This window comes from Hyla sarda, chromosome 10 (genome assembly GCF_029499605.1).
Source record: "Hyla sarda isolate aHylSar1 chromosome 10, aHylSar1.hap1, whole genome shotgun sequence".
In the NCBI taxonomy this organism is placed as follows: domain Eukaryota; kingdom Metazoa; phylum Chordata; class Amphibia; order Anura; family Hylidae; genus Hyla; species Hyla sarda.
In genome coordinates, this window is record NC_079198.1 from 70624652 (window position 1) to 70648800 (window position 24149).

General features: G+C 46.8%; 1 protein-coding gene across 1 annotated transcript; it reads right to left on the reverse strand.

Moving 5' to 3' along the window:
- Positions 1–1191: 1191 nt before the first annotated feature.
- LOC130293907 (protein kinase C delta type-like) lies at positions 1192–13542 on the reverse strand. The gene is made up of 3 exons (XM_056543158.1): positions 12620–13542; positions 2985–3856; positions 1192–1823 (listed from the first exon to the last, which is right to left on the reverse strand). Exons 1-3 carry the CDS (start codon positions 13280–13282, stop codon positions 1811–1813), a joined length of 1548 nt encoding a protein of 515 aa, XP_056399133.1. The 5' UTR covers positions 13283–13542; the 3' UTR covers positions 1192–1810.
- Between the last annotated feature and the right edge of the window lie 10607 nt (positions 13543–24149).

Consider the following 24149-nt stretch of genomic DNA (forward strand, 5'->3'; position numbering starts at 1 on the left):
CTGCGCTGGTGGGTGTCAGGTTATGTACTGGAGCAGGAAATAAAGCAAATGTCTGCTCCACTAGGGCTGCACGGCAGGGGAGCATGAGGGGCCTGAACGTCCGTGCACATTTCCCGGCATGGCCGCGGCCCCTGAGCAATATTTAAAGGGCCCGCAATGTTAAAAAATAAAAATGATGCTGGCAGTGGCGGGCCTCTTCTCAGGCTTGGTCAGTGCCTGAGTGCCTGACCGCCCCCGGGAGCATGAACTGGTCTGCTAATTCTTTACTGAGGCTGCTGCAGTGGGGGGCTGGACCTCCCTAAGAGCTCGGGCCCCTTACTGGAGTACTGGCTGTACCCCCCCCCCCTCCCCTGACGGCGGCCCTGGAGGCTACTAGCAGGGTGAACACAACATTTATTAGATGGACGTCCAATGGAAATAAAGACAAGTACAACCATGTAGGGGGTAAAAGAAAGAGTTTATTTATAGGGATGGGGGAACAGTGATGAACAAATTTGCTTTATACTAATATATATGTGTATGTGTAAGTCTGTGGTCTGTTGTACTGAACCGTGTTGATCCAGAGGAAGGCGAAAACCCCCTGTGAGGAATGAGCCAATTGTCCTTATTACCAGGGGGGAAAATTCCTTCCCGACCCCAAATATGGCGGTAAGAATAAATCCCAGGATCAAAGGCCGATACCTAATCTATGTGTGTGGTAGGGGTGTAGGTTAGTTTTAAATTATTTTTTATTATAATTGTGTACTAGTCTAAAGTATATGTTTAGGGCAAATATATATATTTTTAATATATATCTTTTGTTTGTAAAAGGACATTTTTATGTTATTGAAATATATATATATATATATATATATGTACACACATACACTAAATATTATACCTATTTACGGTTATGTTGATCCAGGAGAAGGCGAAAACCCCCTGTAAGGAAAGAGCCAATTGTCCTTATTTTCAGGGGGGGAAATTCCTTCCCGACCCCAAATATGGCGGTCAGAATAAATCCCAGGATCAAAGGCTGGCACCAAACCTCAGTGATAGGTAGGGGGGTAAATTAATTTAAATTATTATTTTATTTAAATATTCATGTGTGTGCTAGTCTAATGTTTATGGTTGGGACAAATACAATTTTAAGATAATATAAAAAATATATTAATATTTATTTATATATATATATATATATATATATATATATATTATTTTTTTATTATTATTATTTTTTATTATTATGTTTTTTTGAATTTGTTGTGTTACTAATAGGGTAATTCATGATATTAATTTGCTAAACCTATTTACGGCTATGTTGATCCAGGGGAAGGCGAAAACCCCCTGTAAGGAATGAGCCAATTGTCCTCAAATCAGGGGAAAAAATTCCTTCCCGACCCCAAACATGGCGGTCAGAATAAATCCCTGGATCGAGCCGATATATGTCCCCTATCTGTGGTATGTGTCTATGTGTGTGCACCTATCCCTATCATGTAGTGTGTGTGGTGTTTGTGGGTTGTGGTGAGTGTGGTACTTACCCGGCCTGTGCTTGGGTGAGTTCAGGGATAATAGACATCACTCAGCATCCCAGGACCACAACATGCGACTATTGTTCCTGAACTCACCAGATGGAATCTAAGCACAGGCCGCTCCTGGGGCATAGAGGATCTTCGGGCTGCAGTGATGTTGGATGCCAGCCCGGGATTGAAGGATGCCAAGTCAATGTTGAGGCGGGAGATGATGTTCTAGGGCAGCCAAGGTAACAGCAGCAGAGACATGAGGCATGGGGTCAAGAGACCGGAGGTTCTGGGCAGTAGCCGCGGGGTCCTCAGAGTCCAGATCTTCTCATCCACATATGGAGGAATGAAGAACATGTGAGGAGGATCTTACCGCACAACAATTTAACTCCACCGGGGTTAACAAAACCTCTTTTAATCCATGTGTTCATTATAAAACATAACTTTTATTAAATTTAACTAATATTATGAACCGGTGAAAAAACACGCACTTAAAAACACAACCCTATTTACGACTGTAACTGCATAGTCCACATGTGTTGCACTGGGAACCACAGTTAGGAACCTGAGGAATGGGTAACAGGTAAGTATTTCGCCCGCTAAATTTGTGGTAACCAGTGGAGAGAGAAATATACCACTACTTTTGTGCCACTCTCAAAAGGAGGATGTATATCCAGGGTTGCTAACCCCAAATATATATCCTCCTTTTGAGAGTGGCACAATAGTAGTGGTATATTTCTTTCTCCACTGGTTACTACAAATTTAGGGTGAAATACTTACCTATTACCTATTCCTCAGGTTCCTAAATGTGGTTCCCAGTGCAACACGTGTGGACTATGCAGTTACAAACGCAAATAGGGTTGTGTTTTTAAGTGTGTGTGTTTTCTCACCGGTTGATAATATTAGTTAAATTTAATAAAAGTTATGTTTTATTGTGAACACATGGATTAAAATAGGTTTTGTTAACCCGGGGGGGTTAAATTGTTGTGTGGTTTTGGCACCTCTACATGTGTTCTTAAAGGGGTATTCCGGGCCAAAACATCTTATCCCCTATCCAAAGGATAGGGGATAAGATGTCTGATTGCGGGGGGGCCTGCCGCTGGGACCCCTGCGATCTCCCTGCAGCAGCCCGCATTCTATGCGTAGCTGCGTCTGCAGTTTTGGAAACCACTTCCAAGACGGGGACGTGACGTCACGCCATGCCCCCTCCATTCATGTCTATGGTAGGGGGCCTTGTGGTCCTTGCGTCCCCTCCCATAGAAATGAATGGAGGGGGTGTGGTGTCACGTCCCGGTCTCGGAAGCTACGTATAGAATGCGGGCGCAGCTACGTATAGAATGCGGGTTGCTGCAGGGAGATCGTGGGGGGTCCCAGCGGCAAGCACCCCCACGATCAGACATCTTATCCCCTATCCTTTCGATAGGGGATAAGATGTTTTTGCCTGGAATACCCCTTTAAGGCCTGTTTATAGTAGGAGGATCTTACTGGGCCCAGCTTGGTGACGTATAATTGAATCCGATCACATGATGGGGAGTCTCTGTGTCCTCTGGCCACTGCAGATGGTGATTTTGCAGAACTGTCTTATACGGCTTCCATGGTGGCTCTGCTCTCTTCTCCTCCAGCTCCTCCCAGCCAATGGTGGAAAAGAATGGATGCGTCCGGATGTTTCTTCGCACCCCCAGGCGCTTGTCCGGATTCTTGCGTAGCAGTTGAGTGATGAGATGTTCAATAGCAGCATCCAGCCCGGGTGGAAATTTTGGCTCCTTTCTGGTGATGGCTCTGAAAACCTTCTGCTTGCTGTGGCCGATGTAAAATGGGAAGCGTCCTGTTGCCATCCTGCACAACACAATCCCGAGGCTCCACCAGTCAACTGCTGTACAATACTCCTTCCCGAGAAGCACCTCCGGGGCCATGTAGTAGAATGTTCCTGTCACTCCATCGATCCTACTGGAAGCGGTGACTCCATCTTGTGCCAGGCCCAGGTCAATGATGCGGATGTGGCCTTCTGCATCCAACATGATGTTCTCCGGCTTGAGGTCTCTGTGGACGATGTTCTGTCCATGGAGGAACTGGAGCCCACATACCATCTCTGCTGCGTAGAACCTTATGTTGTCGATGTCCAAATAGCCGCACACCCTGATCAAATCCTCCAGACTGCCGCCAGACAGATATTCTGTGATGAAGTAGGCACGCTCCAAAGACTGATGTGCGGCGTAGATGTGGCATAGAAACGGACAGTCTCGGGCCGCCAGGAGTATCCGCAGCTCTCTCTTGATGGTATCCTCGTTGTCCTCTTTTTTGTTGATGATTTTTATGGCCATGTAGGTGTCTTGACCAGGGACTGATGCCAGGACCACCTAAAGGAAAACAAACAGAGGAGGCTCATTAGAAGACATCATAAAGTTGATATTGATCAGTGTCTCTCAAGCGCGGTCCTCAAGACCCCCCAACAGGTCAAGTTTTCAGGATTTCCTTAGTCTTTCACAGGTGATATAATTATGGTCAGTGAATCAGACATCACCACAGTCATATCACCTGTGAAAGACTAAAGAAATCAGGAATACATGACCTGTTGGGGGGGTCTTGAGGACCGTGCTTGAGAAAAACTGATATAGATGGAAGGGGGGGGGGGGCTAAGTGTTGGATCTGCTGTATAGCACCCAGAGACCATCAGCTTAGGACAACTAAGCTACCGTCTTTATATATCTGCTATTGGATGCTCTATGGAGATTAAATAAAGTGATATTCCACATATTGCTCGCCAATAAGATACCTGGAAGGTTTGGTGGCGGAACCCTGGCGGAATCCACTTCGCAAGATGGCGCCGGTCAGTGTGATGATATCAAGGGGCATTCAGTGCGTAATGGTGATGCCGATGTGATGAAATCAAAAGCAATTCAGCTAATAGTGGAGATGTAGTATCTAACCTGCCATTCAGGCGTACAGAAGCAGTAGATACGAAAGTTACAAAGATATTACACGCACGTTCAGACAGCACTTGGAATCATTTATGCGTTTGCGCAATAATTGGCTGGGGCACAATAAGTACAAAAGTGGTATGTATTAGTGCACATGTTCAGGCTTCCTTACATAGGGAAAATAAATAAAAATAAGGATATGTAATATATGAAGGCAATAGGTTGGCGTTTGCCAACTAAACGTACATCCCTATTGATATGAACATTTACCAATTTAATTGGCAGAAAAAGACCCGTGCGCATGCGTAAAGGGGGAAGCGACCAAATGAATATCAGGTATATTCCCTCTGCACCTGTCTATAATGCAGATATATAACAGTAGATTTTATATTTATTACATAAGATAAACAATCTATGAATTGAGGCTTGGAAAATGGAACAGAGGCGACAGCCTACCTTCTCGGGAGGTAGTGGAACAGGGGTTCCTGGAGTCGGCGGCAGCACCAGTCAATCAGTGGGGACTGTTGGTGTGAAAATCAGCTACTCGACGGTGTGGCAGTTTTTCATCAAGCATCCGGAGGAGGTTAACATGGCCATATGCAAGATGTGTCGGCAGAAGGTGAAGCAAGGCCAGGGTCCCAATGTTGGCACCACGGCCCTGCGTACACATATGCTGCGTCACCATAAAGCGGCCATGGAGAACGGTGGCTCCGATGTTGTGGTCCAGCCTGCTGCATCATCGAGTGGCACGCCGCTCCTTGTTTCAGCCAGCCAAGGCTCCACCACCTCAGCCAAAGGGAGCTGTGTGTCATACCTACCTTATGTCGCTCCAGATGCTCCTGCTCTTCCTACTTCAAGTCAGTCATTCCGCCAGCAATCCATTGGCGAAGCCATGTCCAAGAGACAACATTATGCTCCCACTCCAATCCAATGGCACAGAAGCTGAATGTGCTCCTGTTCAAGTTGCTGGTGCTGCAGTCCCTCCCTTTTCAAGAGGTGGACTCGGCACCTTTCAAAAAACTGATGGCTTGTGCTGAGCCGAGGTGAAGAGTCCCAAGCAGTCATTTCTTTGCGAAGAAGGTAGTACCAGCCTTGCACAATTTTGTGGAAGAGAAGATGGGCCACAACAGCAACTTGGACAGGTAACACCACTTCCATCTCCACACTCTCAGGCTATTGATGTGACAGTGATTCTAATAGTGACACCTTTAATCTGCATGTCATACTGAATAACAGTATTATTTCACTAATCCAGCACACACCCTATGCGTGTTACAGTAAGGCAAAGTGTTCTACACCCCTATTGAGGCTCTCTGTAGGCCAGAAATAGCCATTTTTTATACAGATTCGCTGCAAGTAAATTCGGCAAATCAACCAAATCAAATTTTTCAAAAATTCACTCAATATATTAATATTCCTGTGCAGAATAGTCCACTTTGTGGTACTGCAGTTTTCTTCAAGGGACAAAGATTACCAGATTAGTGTTACAGTCCCTGTGAAATAGGGAAAGTAGAAAAGGCAAAAGAAGGGGATCCCATCAATATAAACAATGGTCCAAAAAATGTATGAAATTATTACCATGGAATTCTTGGGTCCAACATGATAAATAGTCTCAAAAATGGGCAGAAATCCCTACAGAAATGATGGATCCAGAAAGAAAAATAGTATCCTCATTGAGAAAGAGGATGAGAATGGGTCATCCAGAGGCACCAATGGGGGATGTATCCCTACAAATACAGTGGGTCAAGTTCTCCAAGTAAAGATACTTGTGCCAGGATCAGGACATATGGATCCATATGAACACAGAATTCCAACATCTGTTCACAGATGGTCCAAAAGGAGGAGAGCCGGACATGGTCAGTCACAGGACATTGTGGAGGTATAACAAGTAATTTGTTCTGAATCAGAAGAATTCACTTACATTTTTGGGGAACAAATCTTACTAGTAGTTAAAGGGACATTTTGTTCAGACCGCTCAGAGCCGGAGCCCGTGATCGTGACGTCACTGCCATGTCCCCTTGTGATGTCACGTTATGCCCCCCTCAATTCATGTCTATGGGAGGGGGCGTGTCAGTCGACAATCCCCCCCCCCCATAGACATGAATGGAGGGGGCATAGCGTGACGTCAAGACCACTGCTGCGAGAAGATTGCAGGGGGCCTCAGCAGCGGGACTCCCGCGATCAGATATCTTATCCCCTATCCTTTGGATAGGGGATAAGACGTCTAGTAGCGGAGTACCCCTTTAATGCACAAATAGAGGGAATTCCAGGGGGTTAACTTACTTTATCTCCCAACTCTATTAATAATTTGAAAAATGAATAGACATGTCTTTGAGTTGGTTGGGATCAGTGTGGTTCTCATCTCCTGATCCAAGTAGGTTTCTGTAAGATTGTAATGAAGCTATAGAGGTCCATGTATGGATACCTAAAAGAGTAAAAGAGCAGCATTGAAGGAAACAAAATTCAATGAGGATACTTCATCTGGATGCACCTTGATGTATCACATGTGGGCCATTTAAGTAAGTGGTGTGGACCTCGGTCATATAAAGTAAGTGGTGTGGGGATGGGCCATATAAAGTAAGTGGTGTGGGGATCGGTCATATAAAGTAAGTGGTGTGGGGCAGGGCCGGAATAACATAGGGACTGATGGAGCTGCAGCTCCAGGCCCCTACAGTAAAATAGGCCCAGCTGGCCGCCAAAAAGGCCACTGAGGAGCGGTCCCCCTGCCACTACACTATGCTACATGCTGCAGCAACAGGCCGGGACCTCAGGCGCGGCCTGGGCCCACCGCTGCCAGCACTATCACCTGCAAAGGCGCGGGCTCTTTAAAAATAATTTCTGGGTTGCATGAAAAGGACAGGGGCTTATGGGAGTAGACGAGCACCGCGTAGGCACGCACGTCTGCACCAAGCCTCTGACGCGTCACAGCCTCTGACCCCTGCAATGCGTGACATGAGCAGCAGCCTTCCCCGCATCCTCACACTGCAGCATCGCAAATCTCTAGGAAGGTATGGAGATCGAGGTTCGGATGCTGGGGTGATGTAATATTGATGAGCAGGAGAATGAGGACCGGGACCCAGGGGGAGGGGGGTTTGCAATGATGATGAGGTGGAGGGGTGTGCTGGGGGGGACGGTTGCAATGATGAGGAGACTGAGGATGGGGTGTTGGGGGGATGCAATGATAATGAGGAGGAGGAGGGGAAGCTGGGGGGCGTGCAATGATGAGGAGACTGAAGATGGGGTGGGGGGAATGCGATGATGAGGAGGAGGGGATGCTGGGGGGTGCAATGATGATGAGGAGGAGGAGGGTGGAATGATAAGGAGACTGAGGATGGGGTGTTAGGGGGTTGCAATGATGAGGAAACTGAGGATGGGGTGTTTGGGGGGTTGCAATGATGAGGAGACTGAGGATGGGGTGTTGGGGGGGTGGCAATGATGAGGAGACTGAGGATGGGGTGTTTGGGGGGATGCAATGATAATGAGGAGGAGGAGGGGAAGCTGGGGGGAGTGCAATGATGAGGAAACTGAGGATGGGGTGGGGGGAATGCGATGAGGAGGAGGAGGGGATGCTGGGGGGGGTGCAATGATGATGATGAGGAGGAGGGTGGAATGATGAGGAGACTGAGGATGGGGTGTGGGGGGGGGGCAATGATGAGGAGGAGGAGGGTGGAATGATGAGAAGACTGAGGATGGGGTGTGGGGGGTGCAATGATGATGATGAGGAGGAGGAGGGTAGAATGATGAGGAGACTGAGGATGGGGTGTGGGGGGGAGGTGAAATGATGATGATGAGGAGGAGGAGGGTGGAATGATGAGGAGACTGAGGATTGGGTGTGGGGGGTGTGCAATGATGATGATGAGGAGTCTGAGGATAAGGGTGCGGGGGGGGGGGGTTGCAATGATGAAACTGAGGATGGGGGGGAATAATATGGAGTGCGGGGGTGAAGAGCCAAGGATGGGTGGGGTGTATGGGGTGATGAGAATAGCGAGGATGTGGCGGAGGGGGCATTGGGGTGATTAGCTAACCAAGCATGGGGTGGGGGGTTGATGAAGGGTTTGCGGAGTATGGCAGTATTATATTCGGGGGGTAAAGTGTGGGGCAGTATTATTTTCAGAGGGTACAGTGTACGGCAGTATTATATTCAGGAGGTACAGTGTGTGGCAGTATTATATTCAGGAGGTACAGTGTGTGGCAGTATTATATTCAGGGGGTACAGTGTGTTGCAATAATATATTTAGAGGATACAGTGGTAAGCAGTATTATATTCAGGGGTACAGTGTGTTGCAATAATATATTTAGAGGGTACAGTGGTAGGCAGTATTATATTCAGGGGGTACAGTGTGTGGCAGTATTATATTCAGGGGGTACAGTGTGTTCCAATAATATATTTAGAGGGTACAGTGGTAAGCAGTATTATATTCAGGGGGTACAGTGTGTGGCAATAATATCTTTAGAGGGTACAGTGTGTGGCAGTATTATATTCAGGTTGCACGGTATTTGGCAGAATTATAATGTGTTATAATGAATATTGGGGAGATTTATCAAAACCTGTGTAGAGGAAAAGTCGTGCAGTTGCCCATAGCAACCAATCAAATAACTTCTTTCATTTTTCACAGGCCTCTTTAAAAATGAAAGAAGCAAGCTGATTGGTTGCCATGGGCAACTGCACCACTCTTCCTCTGCACAGGTTTTGATAAATCTCCCCCATTGTCTTTATACAGAGATCTGCTGACAATGTGAGGAGCCAATGATGTCCGGGCGTCAGACTCTGCAGAGAAGATGGAGCTGGAGGAATTCCTGGCGTCTGGACCAGATAAAGAAGGAAAGGAAAGACAACAGAGAAGACATCACTCAGGTCACTGATATCATTATGTATTCTTCTGACTGTCCCATCAGCTGAAGTCACTTGTAAGTTCCGCAGTGATGATGGGTGACACTGTACACCATTATGTGGCTCTCCAGCTGTATCAAAACAGCAACTTCCTTAATTCCTGAGTCTCTTCAGACATGATGGGAGTTACAGCTTAGCAACAGCTGGAGAGCCACTTGAACCGAGGGGATTGGTTGGGGTCCCAGCAGTCTGACGTCCACCATAAAAATGGGCTGCTTATTTTAAAATGCCCGGGCCTATTTTTGGTCCCAGTCCTATTTTTGGGCCATATAAAGTAAGTGGTGTGGGGATAGGTCATATAAAGTAAGGGGTGTGGGGAGGGGCCATATAAAGTATGTGGTGTGGGGATGGGCCATGTAAAGTAAGTGGTGTGGGGATGGGCCATATAAAGTAAGTGGTGTGGGGAGGGGCCATATAAAGTAAGTGGTGTGGGGAGGGGCCATATAAAGTAAGTGGTGTGGGGAGGGGCCATACAAAGTAAATGGTGTTGGGATCCTACAGGTTTTCCTCAGTCCACCGCCAGGAATATCCAGGCCAGTTAGCTCAATTTCATTGGACTACAAAAGGGTTCAACCAGGGGCAGGGAAAACAAAGGCAAAATATATGTAATAAGTACCATCTGACCTCCAAGTAATGCAGAAAAGAAAGAAAATGTGCAAAAAAAAGCAAATACAACAGAGCATACAGTGATATACGGCAAAAATAGACAATAATGAATAGAGAACCGTAATCCCATAGGGCAGGGGTCGGCAACCCGGTGTGAGGTGAAAAAGGGAGGGGCAAGTTTTCCGAAGCTACAGTGGGGAGGATCGAGGGCAGAGCCATAGGTTTGATTTTTTCACCGCACGTCTGCAGATAATGAAGCCACGCCCCCTCACGGAGGATGGAGAGCGCGAGAGCGCAGCTCTGCATAATACAAGGAGACAGTGGGAGAGTGGGGACGGACACAGCTCCTCCCTCCCCCTTCTCTGTACACACAGGACCTCATTTTTCACGGGGAGGTTTCATGTTTTCACGGGGGAAAAGCTCCTCCCCCAGCTCTGTACAGACAGGACCTAATTTTTCACGGGGAGGTTTCATGTTTGCACAGGGGAAACACAGAGCGGGTGAGGGGAGAGGAGACATACTGCACTGCAGGGGCTGGGGAAGATTTCTATGTGTGAGGAGACATATTACACAGGCTGGGGATGTAAAGACTGCAGGGGAATAAATATCATACTGGGAATGATGGGGGGACGGGGACTGCTGAATAACACATGCTGGGAGTTGTAGTCCCTCTTATGTGTGTGTATGCCAGTGTTTCCCAACCAGGGAATGCTGGTGGTAGTAGTTTTGCAACATCTGGAGGCACCCTGGTTGGGAAACACTGGTGTATGAACTGCAACTCCGTGGAGATTACTGATATAATAGAGGTGTTGGTGAACTACGACTCCCAGGAGACTACTAAGATACAATAGAGGTGTTGGTGAACTACAACTCCCAGGAGACTACTGAGATACAATAGAGGTGTTGGTGAACTACAACTCCCAGGAGAATACTAAGATACAATAGAGGTGTTGGTGAACTACAACTCCCAGGAGACTACTAAGATACAATAGAGATGTTGGTGAACTACAACTCCCAGGGGACTACTCAGATACAATAGAGGTGTTGGTGAACTACAACTCCCAGGAGGCTACTGAGATACAATAGAGGTGTTGGTGAACTACAACTCCCAGGAGACTACTGAGATACAATAGAGGTGTTGGTGAACTACAACTCCCAGGAGACTACTAAGATACAATAGAGGTGTTGGTGAACTACAACTCCCAGGAGACTACTAAGATACAATAGAGGTGTTGGTGAACTAAAACCCCCAGGAGACTACTAAGATACAATAGAGGTGTTGGTGAACTACAACTCCCAGGAGGCTACTGAGATACATTAGAGGTGTTGGTGAACTACAACTCCCAGGAGGCTACTGAGATACAATAGAGGTGTTGGTGAACTACAACTCCCAGGACACTACTGAGATACAATAGAAGTGTTGGTGAACTACAACTCCCAGGAGGCTACAGAGATACAATAGAGGTGTTGGTGAACTACAACTCCCAGGAGGCTACAGAGATACAATAGAGGTGATGGTGAACTACAACTCCCAGGAGACAACTAAGATACAATAGAGGTGTTGGTGAACTACAACTCCCAGGAGACTACTAAGATACAATAGAGGTGTTGGTGAACTACAACTCCCAGGAGACTACTGAGATACAATAGAGGTGTTGGTGAACTACAACTCCCAGGAGAATACTAAGATACAATAGAGGTGTTGGTGAACTACAACTCCCAGGAGACTACTAAGATACAATAGAGATGTTGGTGAACTACAACTCCCAGGAGACTACTCAGATACAATAGAGGTGTTGGTGAACTACAACTCCCAGTAGACTACAGAGGCAGCATGCTGGTGTTATACCACAGACTGAAGACTCCTGAATAACACATGCTGGGAGTTGTAGTCCCTTTTGTGTGTGTATGCCAGTGTATCCCAACCAGGGCATCAGAGGGGAGGGGGGTTTTGCGGCTCCCAGTTTTTTTTTCCCTTCGGAAACGGGTCCAAGTGGCTCTTTTTGTCTTAAAGGTTGCAGACCCCTGCCATAGGGGAACTCTTTTGTTGCACTTGCACTTTATTATTGTGTTTATATGAGTCCTATAGACATTACATGTGAAGAGATTTTATTATTCATTACAAGCGATATAATATTAGCACATATGCACTTTTATAAATCAACTTTATATTATTGCTTATTCCCGTGCCCATTATAAAGACCTGTGTAGAGGAAGAGCAGTGCAGTTCCCATAGCAACCAGATGGCTTCTTTCATTTTTCAGAGGCCTTTTGAAAGTGGTTGCTATGGGCAACTACACTGCTCTTCCTCTGCACGGGTCTTAATAAATCTCCCCATGTATGTACCGTTTACACCCTGCTCCAGAAGTAAAGACCCCATTGTATCTTCTCCTCTTCTCCCTGCATCTGGTTTTCTACCATCTTGGGCACCCCGACTTCCATCTACCATCTACCAGAACACAGTACATGGACGCGCCCCAAGGGATCCGTTCACACCTAGTACCAAGTGTAGGCCCTTCAGGGAGTCTTATATGGGTCTGCATAAAAACTCAAGCCATCAGGAAAATATACATTGTGGGACTACAAGTACCAGCAAAACCACCTAACAACAACACTGCACCACCCCCCTCCCCCAATCTCCCCCTACAACACATATCCAGCCTGAAATGGATTATAACAGAAAACAAGATAGAGCTAGAACTTACTTTGCCAAAGTTGCCCCTACCCAGGAGCTGGTGGAGATGGTAGCTGCTGACCGTTGGTCTGGGGTAGGTGCCCAATGTTCCTTGGCTGCTCCCAGGTGTTGGCTCCTCATCCTCTGATCCTCCATCGCCGTCTCCTCTCCTCCTCTTGACTCCATCCTCGCCTTCCTCTTCCCTCTTGCCTTCACTCTTCCTCTTCTCCTCGCCATCTTCTCCATGTCCAGTGGACGCCATCCCAGGTGTTGGCTCCTCATCCTCTGATCCTCCATCACCGTCTCCTCTCCTCCTCTTGACTCCATCCTCGCCTTCCTCTTCCCTCTTCCTCTTGCCTCCGCTCTTCCTTTTCTCCTCCTTGCCATCTTCTCCATGTCCAGTGGACGCCATCCCAGGTGTTGGCTCCTCATCCTCCGATCCTCCATTGTCGTCTCCTCTCCTTCTCTTGACTCCATCCTCGCCTTCCTCTTCCCTCTTCCTCTTCTCCTCCTCGCCATCTTCTCCATGTCCAGTGGACACCATCCGAGGTGTTGGCTCCTCATCCTCTGATCCTCCATCGTCATCTCCTCTCCTCCTCTTGACTCCATCTTCACCTTCCTCTTCCCCCTTCCTCTTGTCTTCTCTCTTCCTCTTCACCTCCTCGCCATCTTCTCCATGTCCAGTAGACGCCATCTCCGCAGTTCTCCTTCAGCCTGTAGACCTCGGTCCAGTCACGTCGGTCGCCAGCAGAAAGTAAACAGCAGTTGGCCGTGTGCAGGTGATGTCATCGGCCATGGACCTCAGGTGGCACATGCCAGACAGTGGCCCTATAAACTTGCTCTACCTTATACAATGTGATGTGAGCATCATAAAAGACATCTAGAGTTGGCCTTAGCTTGGTTGGTACCCTCTGCAGTTTAAGGGACCTTATGATGGACCACAGTGGTCTCCAAACTATGGACCTCTAGATGTTGCAAAATTACAACTCCCAGCAAGGCTTGTTGGGAGTTGTAGTTTTGCAATATCAGGAGGTCCACAGTTAGGAAACAAATGGTGAACTATATGGGTTCAGGCATCAATTATGTTCCTTGGGATACAAGCTCAAGGTGTCAAGGACATTGGGCACCTCCATTGGTAAAGGCTGGAGATGCCCCTAGTGTCCTGGTATAGGTCACATACCCCTGGTTATGGTCTAAAGTGAACAAAGACAATAATAATTCATGGGGGGGGGGTAGGTGGTGGAACTAGAAGTGGTATATATTGGCACAGTGGTCATATAGTCGGTATACTGTATATAAATCTCTGTATAGTAATCTATATATATAAAACTCAACATGTGTGTGTGTATGTATGTTCCACAAAAACTTCCAAACGGCTAAAGATATTAACATGAAACTTGGCACACATGTTACTTATATGTCAACAACAAACATAGGATAGGTAATTTAACCCTTACTTACCTACATTTGCCAGAGGCGGGGTTTATGTTTAAAGTCCTATACAAGACTATGGGAAATATATGTTACTGCATAACTTCCAAACGGCTGGAGATATTTTGATAATACTTGGTCACATGTTACTTATATGTCCACTTAAAATATAGGATAGTTAATTTAACCCTTAACTACCCCCATTTGTGAGGGTCAGGGGTTTTGTTTAAAGTCCCAGTCAAATCAATGGGAAATGTATGTTCTCTCATAACTTCTGTACGGCTGGAGATATTTCAATACCTGGTACACATATTACAGGTCGGAATATGAGGACGGATGGGAGGTCGAGATAGGAGGTCAAGATAGGAGGTCAAGATAGGAGGATGGGATAGGAGGACGAGTTAGGAGTTCGGGATATGAGGACCGGATTTGAGGTGGAGATGGGAGGGCGGGATAGGAGGACGGGATAAGAGGTCGAGATAGGAGGTCGGGATAGGAGGTCTAGATAGGAGGTCGGGATAGGAGGTCTAGATAGGAGGACGGGATAGGAGGTTGAGATAGGAGGTCGGGATAGGAGGTCGGGATAAGAGGTGGAGATAGGAGGACGGGATAGGGGGTTGAGATAGGAGGATGGGATAGGAGGTCGGGATAGGAGGACAGGATAGGAGGTCGAGATAGGAGTTCGGGATAGGAGGTCGAGATAGCAGGTCGAGATAGGAGGTCAGGATAGGAGGTCGGGATAGGATGTCGAGATAGGAGGATGGGATAGGAGGTCGAGATAGGAGGTCAAGATAGGAGGACGGGATAGGAGGACAGGATAGGAGGTCGGGATAGGAGGTCGAGATAGGAGGTTGAGAAAGGAGGTTGGGATAGGAGGACGGGATAGGAGGTCAGGATAGGAGGTTGAGATAGGAGGTCGGGATAGGAGGTCGGGATAGGAGGATGGGATAGGAGGTTGGGATAAGAGTTCGGGATAGGAGGTCGGGATATGAGGACGAGATATGAGGTTGGGATATGATGACGGGATAGGAGGTCAGGATATGAGGACAGGATATGGGGTTGGGATATGACAACAATATATGAAGACAGAATATGAAGTCAAAAGCTTCCTCCTTTGTTTATTTTCCTCCCCAACAAGGATTAGGAAGGAAAAACCGGGCAACGCCGGGTATTCAGCTAGTACTATATATAGTAGATAAAACACTCACAGTTTTCTATGTAAGTTTAATTAGCAATGTGTTCCTATTACAACTATTCCTGTAAATCTGCTGCACACTCAGCACCAGATATAATGTATAGCAGTGGTACCCAACTGGTGGATCGTGGTCCAGATCCAGACTGCTACTGCCAGACATCAAGACCACTAGCCAGCTCTCCCCTCATTCATTTGTATCGGTGTCTTCAAGACACTCTGTTCCCTGCCCGGCGGCCCAGCGCTTCTTTTGTTATACAGGCGGCATGATGATTTAACTGCACAGTTCATAGAGGCATAGTGGCACAGTACATAGGGCATAGGGGCACAGGTCATAGGGGGCATTGTGGTACAGGTCATAGAGGCATAGTTGCATATTTCATGGGGCCATGGTGGCACAGTTCATGGGGAATAGTGGCACAATATATGGGGATATAGTGGCACAGTACATGCGGGCATAGGGGCACAGTTCATAGGGACATAGTGGCACAGTACATGGGGACATAGTGGTACAGTTCATAGGGGCACAATGGCACATCTTATGGGGACATAGTGGCACAGTTTTAGGGGGGGGTCATAGTGGCACCAATTATGGGGGAATAGTGGCACAGTACATGGGGCATAGTGGCACAGTACATGGGGGCATAGTGGCACAATACATGGTGGCATAGTGGCACAGTTCATGGGGGCATAGTGGTGCAGTTCATGGGGCATAGTGGTGCAGTTCATAGGGGCATAGTGGCACAGTACATGGGGGCATAGTGGCACAGTACATGGGGGCATAGTGGCACAGTTCATGGAGGCATAGTGGTGCAGTTCATAGGGGCATAGTGGCACAGTACATGGGGGCATAGTGGCACAGTACATGGGGCATAGTGGCACAATACATGGAGGCATAGTGGCACAGTTTATGGGGACAAAGTGCACAGTACATGGGACATAATGGTACAGTTTATGGGAGAACAATGGCATATCTGGTGGGGACATAGTAGCACAGTACATGGGGCAAAAACTACACCCCTCACGGACATAACAAGGTGGCAGTGAGCTTTTACACCCCACTGGCGTTTCATTTTCACGGACCACTGTTCCAAAAATCTGTCAGACACCAGTGGGGTGTAAATACTCACTGCACCCCTTATTAAATTATGTGAGGGGTGTAGTTTCCGAAATGGGGGTCACATGTGGGGGGGGGGGGCACTGTTCTAGCACCATGGGGCTTTGTAAACGCACGTAGCCTTCAATTCCAGCCAAATTCTCTCTCCTAAAGTTCAATTGCTCTCATTCCCTTCTGAACTCTGTAATGCAAACGCAGAGCACTTTACATCCACACATTGGGTATGGTTTTACAAATTTTGGGGGGCTTTTTTACTATTACCCCTTGTGAAAATGAAAGCTTTGGGGTAACACCAGCATTTTAGTGACATTTTTTATTTTTTATTTTCATGTCCAACTTTAATGAATATTTTTCAAACACCTGTGGGGTGTTAAGGCTCACTATACCCCTTGTCATTATCCATGAGGGATGTAGTTTTTAAAATGGAGTCACATGTGGGTGTTTCTTTTCTTTTTTTTTCTTTTTTTTAACGTTTATGTCAGAAACACTGTAACCAGCAGCCACCCCTGGGCAAATCACTAGTTTAGGCCTCAAATGTACATGGTGCGCTCTAACTCCTGAGCCCTGTAGTGCGCCCGCAGAGCACTTTACATCCACATATGGGGTATTTCCAAACTCGGGAGACAATTGCATTACAAATTTTGGGTGTCTTTTTTCCCTTTTATCTCTTATTAAAATGAAAAGTATAGGGCAACACCAGCATGTCAGTGTAGAAAATTAAATCGTGTGGCAGTGAACGGAATACCCACTGGAGTTGAGGTACGCCCTTGGTCCTTAAGTACCAGGGAACATTTACGCCCTTAGTCCCCAACAGATTAAAGGGGTACTCCAATGGAAAACATTTTTTTTTTTTAATCAACTGGTGCCAGAAAGTTAAACTGGTTTGTAAATTACTTCTATTTGAAAATCTTAATTCTTCCAGTACTTATCAACTGCTGTAGTCTCCACAGGAAGTTTTTTCTTTTTGAATTTCCTTATTGTCTGACCACAGTGCTCTCTGCTGACACCTCTGTCCATTTTAGGAACTGTCCAGAGTAGGAACAAATCCACATAGCAAACATCTCCTGCTCTGGACAGTACCTGACATGGACAGAGGTGTCAGCAGAGAGCACTGTGGCCAGACAGAAAAGAAATTCAAAAAGAAAAGAACTTCCCGTGGAGCATACAACAGGCGATAAGTACTGAAAGCTTCAAGATTTTTAAACAGAAGTAATTTACAAATCTGTTTAACTTTCTGGCACCAATTGATAAAAAAAAAACCTTCACTGGAGTACCCCTTTAAAATAAAAATAAAAGCACTTACCTCAAAATCCCCAATTGTTGCTGAAAGTAATACCCACTCAGTCACTTACTGGCTGCAGGGGCCCACCTCAGTCACTAGTGGGGTGAGCGTGCATTTACTTGTGTTGAAACTTGATCAGAAAGTGAAGATCAGCGGACACTCAGAGATTGTTGAAACTGCAGTGGATCAGTGAGATGAGTACTGCTTTTTTTTTTTTTTTGTTACCCAGTCTGCAACCCCTATCATGATCCAAACTTGATTGCACCATATACAGAGAAGCAATGACAGAGACTAGGTAGAATACAGAACAAAGCCCAGGGTAGGGACCTAATTACAAAGGGCTATAATTGGCCAAACAGGCCTATATTGATCTGTGTGAGGCTATGTTCGCATGGTGAAATTTCTTTTCGGAATTCTGCTGAAGAATTCCACTGTAAATTCAGCAGAAATTTACTGCCCATTTACTTCTGCTGTCCCATTTTGCAGAATTCCATGGCAGAATCCCATTGAACTCAATGGGGCTTTGAATTTCAGCATAGTAACATAGTTCATAAGGTTGAAAAAATACCTGAGTCCATCAAGTTCAATCTATAATCCTAATGAGTCCCTACTGAGTTGATCCAGAGGAAGGAAAAAAAAACCCTCGTACTAGAGGTAAAAATTCCTTCCCGACTCCAGATATGGCATCAGAATAAATATCTGGATCAACGTTCTGTCCCTATAAATCTAGTATCCATAACCTGTAATGTTATTACTTTCCAAAAATGCATCTAGACCCCTTTTGAACTCTTTTACTGAGTTCACTATGACCACCTCCTCCAGGAGAGAATTCCACAGTCTCGCTGCTCTTACAGTAAAGAACCCCCGTCTGTGCTGGTGTAGAAACCTTCTTTCCTCTAAACGTAGCAGATGCCCCCTTGTTATAGATACAGTCCTGGGTACAAATAGATCATGGGAGAGATCTCTGTACGGTCCCCTGATATATTTATACATAGTTATTAGGTCGCCCCTAAGCCTTCTTTTTTCTAAACTAAATACAGTGACCCCCCCGACCTACGATGGCCCCGAGATACGATAATTTCAACATGCGATGGCCTCTCAGAGGCCATCGCATGTTGAAGGCAGCATCAACATACGATGCTTTTGTATGTCGGGGACATCGCATAAACGGCTATCCGGCAGCGCTGACTGCTTCATCTGCTGCCGGATAGCCGTTTACTGTGCCCCGTGTGCTCCGGTGATGGTCTCCTACCTATCCTCGGGGCTCCGGAGCGTCATCTTCACTATCCCCTCCATCGCCGGCGCTCTCCATCGTTGTCATCACTTCGCGCGCACGCTGTCCCGTTATCCAATAGGAGTGGCGTGCGTGCGTAGTGACGTGATGACGGCGATGGAGAGCGGAGAGCGAGGAACCCGGGGAAGCAGAGACGTCCAGAGCGTCGGGGACACCACGAAACGCGGCGACAGCGACGGAGGGCGACATCCAGGGCAGCGGTGACGAGTCCAGAGCGGCGGGGACAGGTGAGTACAGCTTGCTATACTTTACATTGCACGGATCCCTCAACATACAATGGTTTCAACAAACGATGGTTCATTTGGAATGGATTACCATCGTATGTTGAGGGACCACTGTAACCTCAATTCTAATAATCTTTAATAAGCAGAATTGACAACACAGATTTCCGCCAAAATTCCACCATAATTCTGACAGAAACAAAATTAGTGCAAAATTGCGGATATCCCACCGTGCGAACAAAGCCTAATAGGGTGAGCAATCAGCCAGAAAATGTTCACTCGATTGTTCATTAGCTGACCATTTCTTTTTGACAGTTTGATAAACTGGACCGGTTCTAAGTGGTTACTGGTTTTCACCAGAGCCCGCCGCAAGGTGGGATGGTCTTGCTGCAGCGGTAACCACCAGGTCGTATCCTCCAGTAGCAACTCAACCTCTCTGGCAGCTGATATGGTTTGGTACACAGGGAGCAGGCAGGAGCGTAGTCAGACGTAGCAGAGGTCAGGGCAGGCGGCAAGGGTTCACAGGCGAGTAGGCGGTAGCAACGGGTTCGGCAACAGGCAAGGCAATACACACAATAGGAACGCTTTCTCAGAGGCACTAGGGCTCAAAGATCCGGCAAGGGCAGGAAGGGGCATGTGCCTTTTATTGGGAAGGCAGGGGAAGTGAGGAACCAGCACACCAATTACCGGTGCGCTGGCCCTTTAAATTTACTGAAGGCGGTGCGCACTCGCCCTAGAGAGCGGGGCCGCGCGTGCCGGGAGGCAGATATGTGGAACTAGGACGCGGCGCGTGAACGGGAGCCAGCCGTCAAGGCAGCCGCGTCCCTGACACAAGAGAACCCGAGGGGCAGAAGGCCGAGGGGGCGGACGGGGACCGGAGCGCACGCTGTAACAGTAATGTTCAAAAACAAATAAAAATAAAGTAAACCAAGCTGCTTATTTTTAATTAAAATATTTTTATCTATAATAAATACATACCGTATTTAATGGGGTATACCACGCACCGGCCTATAACACGCACCCTCATTTTACCAAGGATATTTGGGTAAAAAAAGTTTTTTACCCAAATATCCTTGGTAAAATGAGGGTGCGTGTGTGTGCATGTGTATACCCCGATACGCTGTTTCTGACCCCACAGAAGCCCCCAGGAAAAGCAGGGGGAGAGAGGCCGTTGCGGCCCGCTTCTCTCCCCCTGCCTCTCCTGGGGTCTAGAGCCCTGCTGCCGCCGCTTCTCTTCCGCTGGCAATCTGTGCAGCTGCCCGTTCTCTCCCCCTGACTATCGGTGCCGGTGCCCCATTGAGTGACGTCATTGCGTCTCGCATCGCATAGCAACGACGCAGGGGACGCTCACCGGAGGCCTGAAGCAGCACGGACCCGACCTAGTCAACAGGTAATTATACAACCGGGGATGGGGGAGGCAACGGGGCAGTAGCGCCGACAATGGGTGCCGCTGCCCCTTTTCTCCCCCTGTCTGTCGGCACCACTGCCCCATTGCACCGATAGCCAGGGGGAGAGAACGGGCAGCGGCACCGATAGCCAGGGGGAGAGAAGGGCCGGCAGCAGGGCTCTAGACCCCAGGACAGGCAGGGGCAGAGAAGCCTGCAGCGACGGCAGGTCTCTGCACCTGCAAAGCCGCTGCAGTTCATTGATTTAAACCGCCCACTTAAAATCATTGAAGTGCAGCGGCTTATCGGCGTATAACACGTAGATAGACTTTAGGCTAAAAATTTTAGCCTAAAAAGTGTGTGTTATACGCCGATAAATACGGTATATAAATGTATGCAGTATGTATATATATATATATCTATATATATATATATACAGTATATGAGCATAGGCGTGCGCACGGGGTGTGCCTAGTGTGCCTGGGCACACCCTAATCGAGCCTCAAACTTGAGGCTCTATCACCTCTGTGCCCCATCCCCAGAAGGCCCCCTACGGGCTGCTCAGTGGCGGATCCAGGGGGGAGATCCGACACTGAGCAGCCTGCAGGGGGCCCCGTCACATTCAAAACATCCCTGTGTCCCAAAAGATCTTTACGGGACACAAGGATGCACCGGTTACCTTTCTGCAGCCCTGCTTTAACTTTTAAAACGCAGGAGCCACGGGAGGTAGCGCACGCTGGGACGTCAGTGACGTCCCGTGCATGCGCCCATAGGACGCGCGCGCATGGTAAGTTACCTGCAAGTCATCTTCAGTGCTCCAACCACGGCTCCTCCGGTCCCGGGACCTACTGCTATGGCCTATAGGCAGTAGATCGTGACCCCTGACCGGAGGAGTGGTGGTCGGAGCACTGATGTGGGGTAGTACACAGGCATTCGGCCTCCAGCCATACACTGTATATGACTGAAGGCTGTATTTCTGTGGTGGAGCTATACTGCACATAGTTTGGGGGAATTGTACTGCACCTAATGTGGGGAAACTATACTGCCACCCTAATGGGGGGGGGGACTACAACCTAATGTAGGGGAACTATACTGCCAGCCTAATGTGGGGGAACTACAACCTAATGTGGGGAACTAAACTGCCTACCTAATTTGGGGGAACTACAACCTAATGTGGGGAAACTACAACTTAATATGGGGGAACTATGCTGCCTATCTAATGTGGGGGAAGTACAACCTTATGTGGGGGAACTATACTGCCTACCTAATGTGGGGGAACTACATCCTAATGTGGGGGAACTATACTTCCTACCTAATGTGGGGGAACTATTCTGCCTACCTAATGTGGGGAAACTACAACTTAATGTGGGGGAACTATACTGCCTACCTAATGTGGGGGAAGTACAACCTAATGGGGGGAACTATACTGCCTACCTAATGGGGGGGAACTATACTGCCAACCTAATGTGGGGGGGCCTATACTGCCAACCTAACGTGGGGGAACTTCAACCTAATGTGGGGGAACTATGCTGCCATCCGAATGTGGGGGAACTATGCTGCCAACCTAATGTGGGGGAACTATACAAAAATAAAAATAAATTACTATTCTGATACCTATAACTTTTATTTTTCTTTATATGGGGATGTATGAGGGTAATTTTTTGCACTGTGATTTGTAATTTTTATCGGTACGTTTTTGTTTTGATGGGACTTTTCAATTGCTTTTTAGATATTTTTTTATGGTATTTGAAGTGACAAAAAATTTGCAAATCTGGTTAGTGCACTATTACGACTTTTGTGGCCCCACTTTTGATTTTGCCCAGGGCCACGCTAAGCCTAAAACCGGCCCTGATGTGAGCGATATCGCTGCACAGTGTTGGACGGACATGCTCCTCCTCCAGACCTCTCCTGTAGCATGCGCAGAACGTTTTGTGACGTCACGCGGAGGCGGGGTCACTGCAACGCAAGGGTGGAACGGCCAGGTGGTTACTGTGCAATACCATCGGCATTGCTCTCAGTATCCCACTCTCCCAGAACGGCTTACGGCAGCCAATATCTGCTAGAGGTGATTTTTTTCATTTTTAAATCATCAATTTGTAATAACTTGTGTAATTTATTGGTTATATAATTGTTACTATTATTTTTATTATTATAGTGTACGCTAGCACGACCATCTTTCTATGGATTCTCTAGTTAGTTAGTTACCCTAATGTTTTAGTTTAGTAGCTTTATTGATAACAGCTATTGATTATTTATTTTATATATATTTTTCAGATTTTTTTTTTTTTTCCTCAGCCATGGACACTAAGGGGGAGATTTATCATTATTTGTCTATTGTAGACACAGTTCTATCCCTTTACACTGCTTGTCTGTTGTACACTTTTTCTCGGAATTTACTAAGGCTGTGCACTCCTTTGATAAATATTGTGCGCATATAGAAACGCCCTTCTCGCTCTACCGTACACTGCTTCGCTACCTCACAGGAAAAGTGGACATAGGGATTTTGTTCTATTGCTTTGAGGCCAGGATTCCATTGAGGATTTTTGTCCATCATAAAAAATGCCAGAAAAACTGTCCCAGCTTTTTCCTGCATTTTGTCAGTTTTTCTTGCGTTTTTGCTGCTTTGTGGAAACAAAAAAATTAACAAAGTTTAACAATGTTTTTTTTCTTCGAAATTTAGATACGTGAATGTGGAATACTATGTCAGATTTTGTGGATTGTGACGATGAACAGCTTTTTTTTTTTAAATGTCAATAAAAAGGTTAACGACGGCTTTGGGGGGGGGGAGTGTTTTTTTTATAAAAAGTTATTTTTCCATTGTGTTGTGTTTTTAGTAGTGGAATGTGTCTTGTAGACAGAATCCATTACTAATCTGGGGCTTAGCGTTAGCCCCCAAATAAGCTAGCGCTAACACCCAATTATTGCCCCAATACCCACCGCCACAGGGGTACCGGGAAGAGCTAGTACCAACAGGCCCCGAGTGTCAAAAATGGCGCTTCTGTGCCTAGGCGGTAACAGCCTGGCATTATTTAGGCTGGGGAGGGCCAGTAACAATGGTGCTCGCCCACCCTGGTAGTGTCAGGCTGTTGCTGCTTGGTTGGCATCTGGCTGATACTGAAAAAATGGGGGAACCACTCACTTTTTTTTATTTATTTATTTAAAAAAAAAAAAAAAGGCGTAGGGTTCCCCTATTTTTAGTATCAGCCAGATTCCAACCAAGCAGCAAAAAAAAAATTTATTTAGCAAAACATTCTCCCCCACAGCCCTCGTTAACCATTTTATTGAAATAAAAAAAAACGCTGGTCGTCGCAGTCCACCGAATCTGATGTAGTCCTCCGCATTCACGTATCTGAAATGAGAAGAAAATAAAAACAAGAAATACGGGTTAGTACATTTATCTTGCTCTCCCCTGGGAAGAGTGCACATAATGCAGTGTGTTCCTAAACAGGGAGCCTCCAATTGTTGCTAAACTACAACTTCCATTATGGGGGGCAGTAGTTAAGCAACAGCTGAAGTCTCCCTTTTTGGGAACACACTGCCAGAAAGGCTCTGTTCCCATTATGCAAAACGCATAATGTGAACAGAGATCTGTTCCTCTGCCCTTGGACTACTACTCCTATCATGGGACAGAGTCTGTCC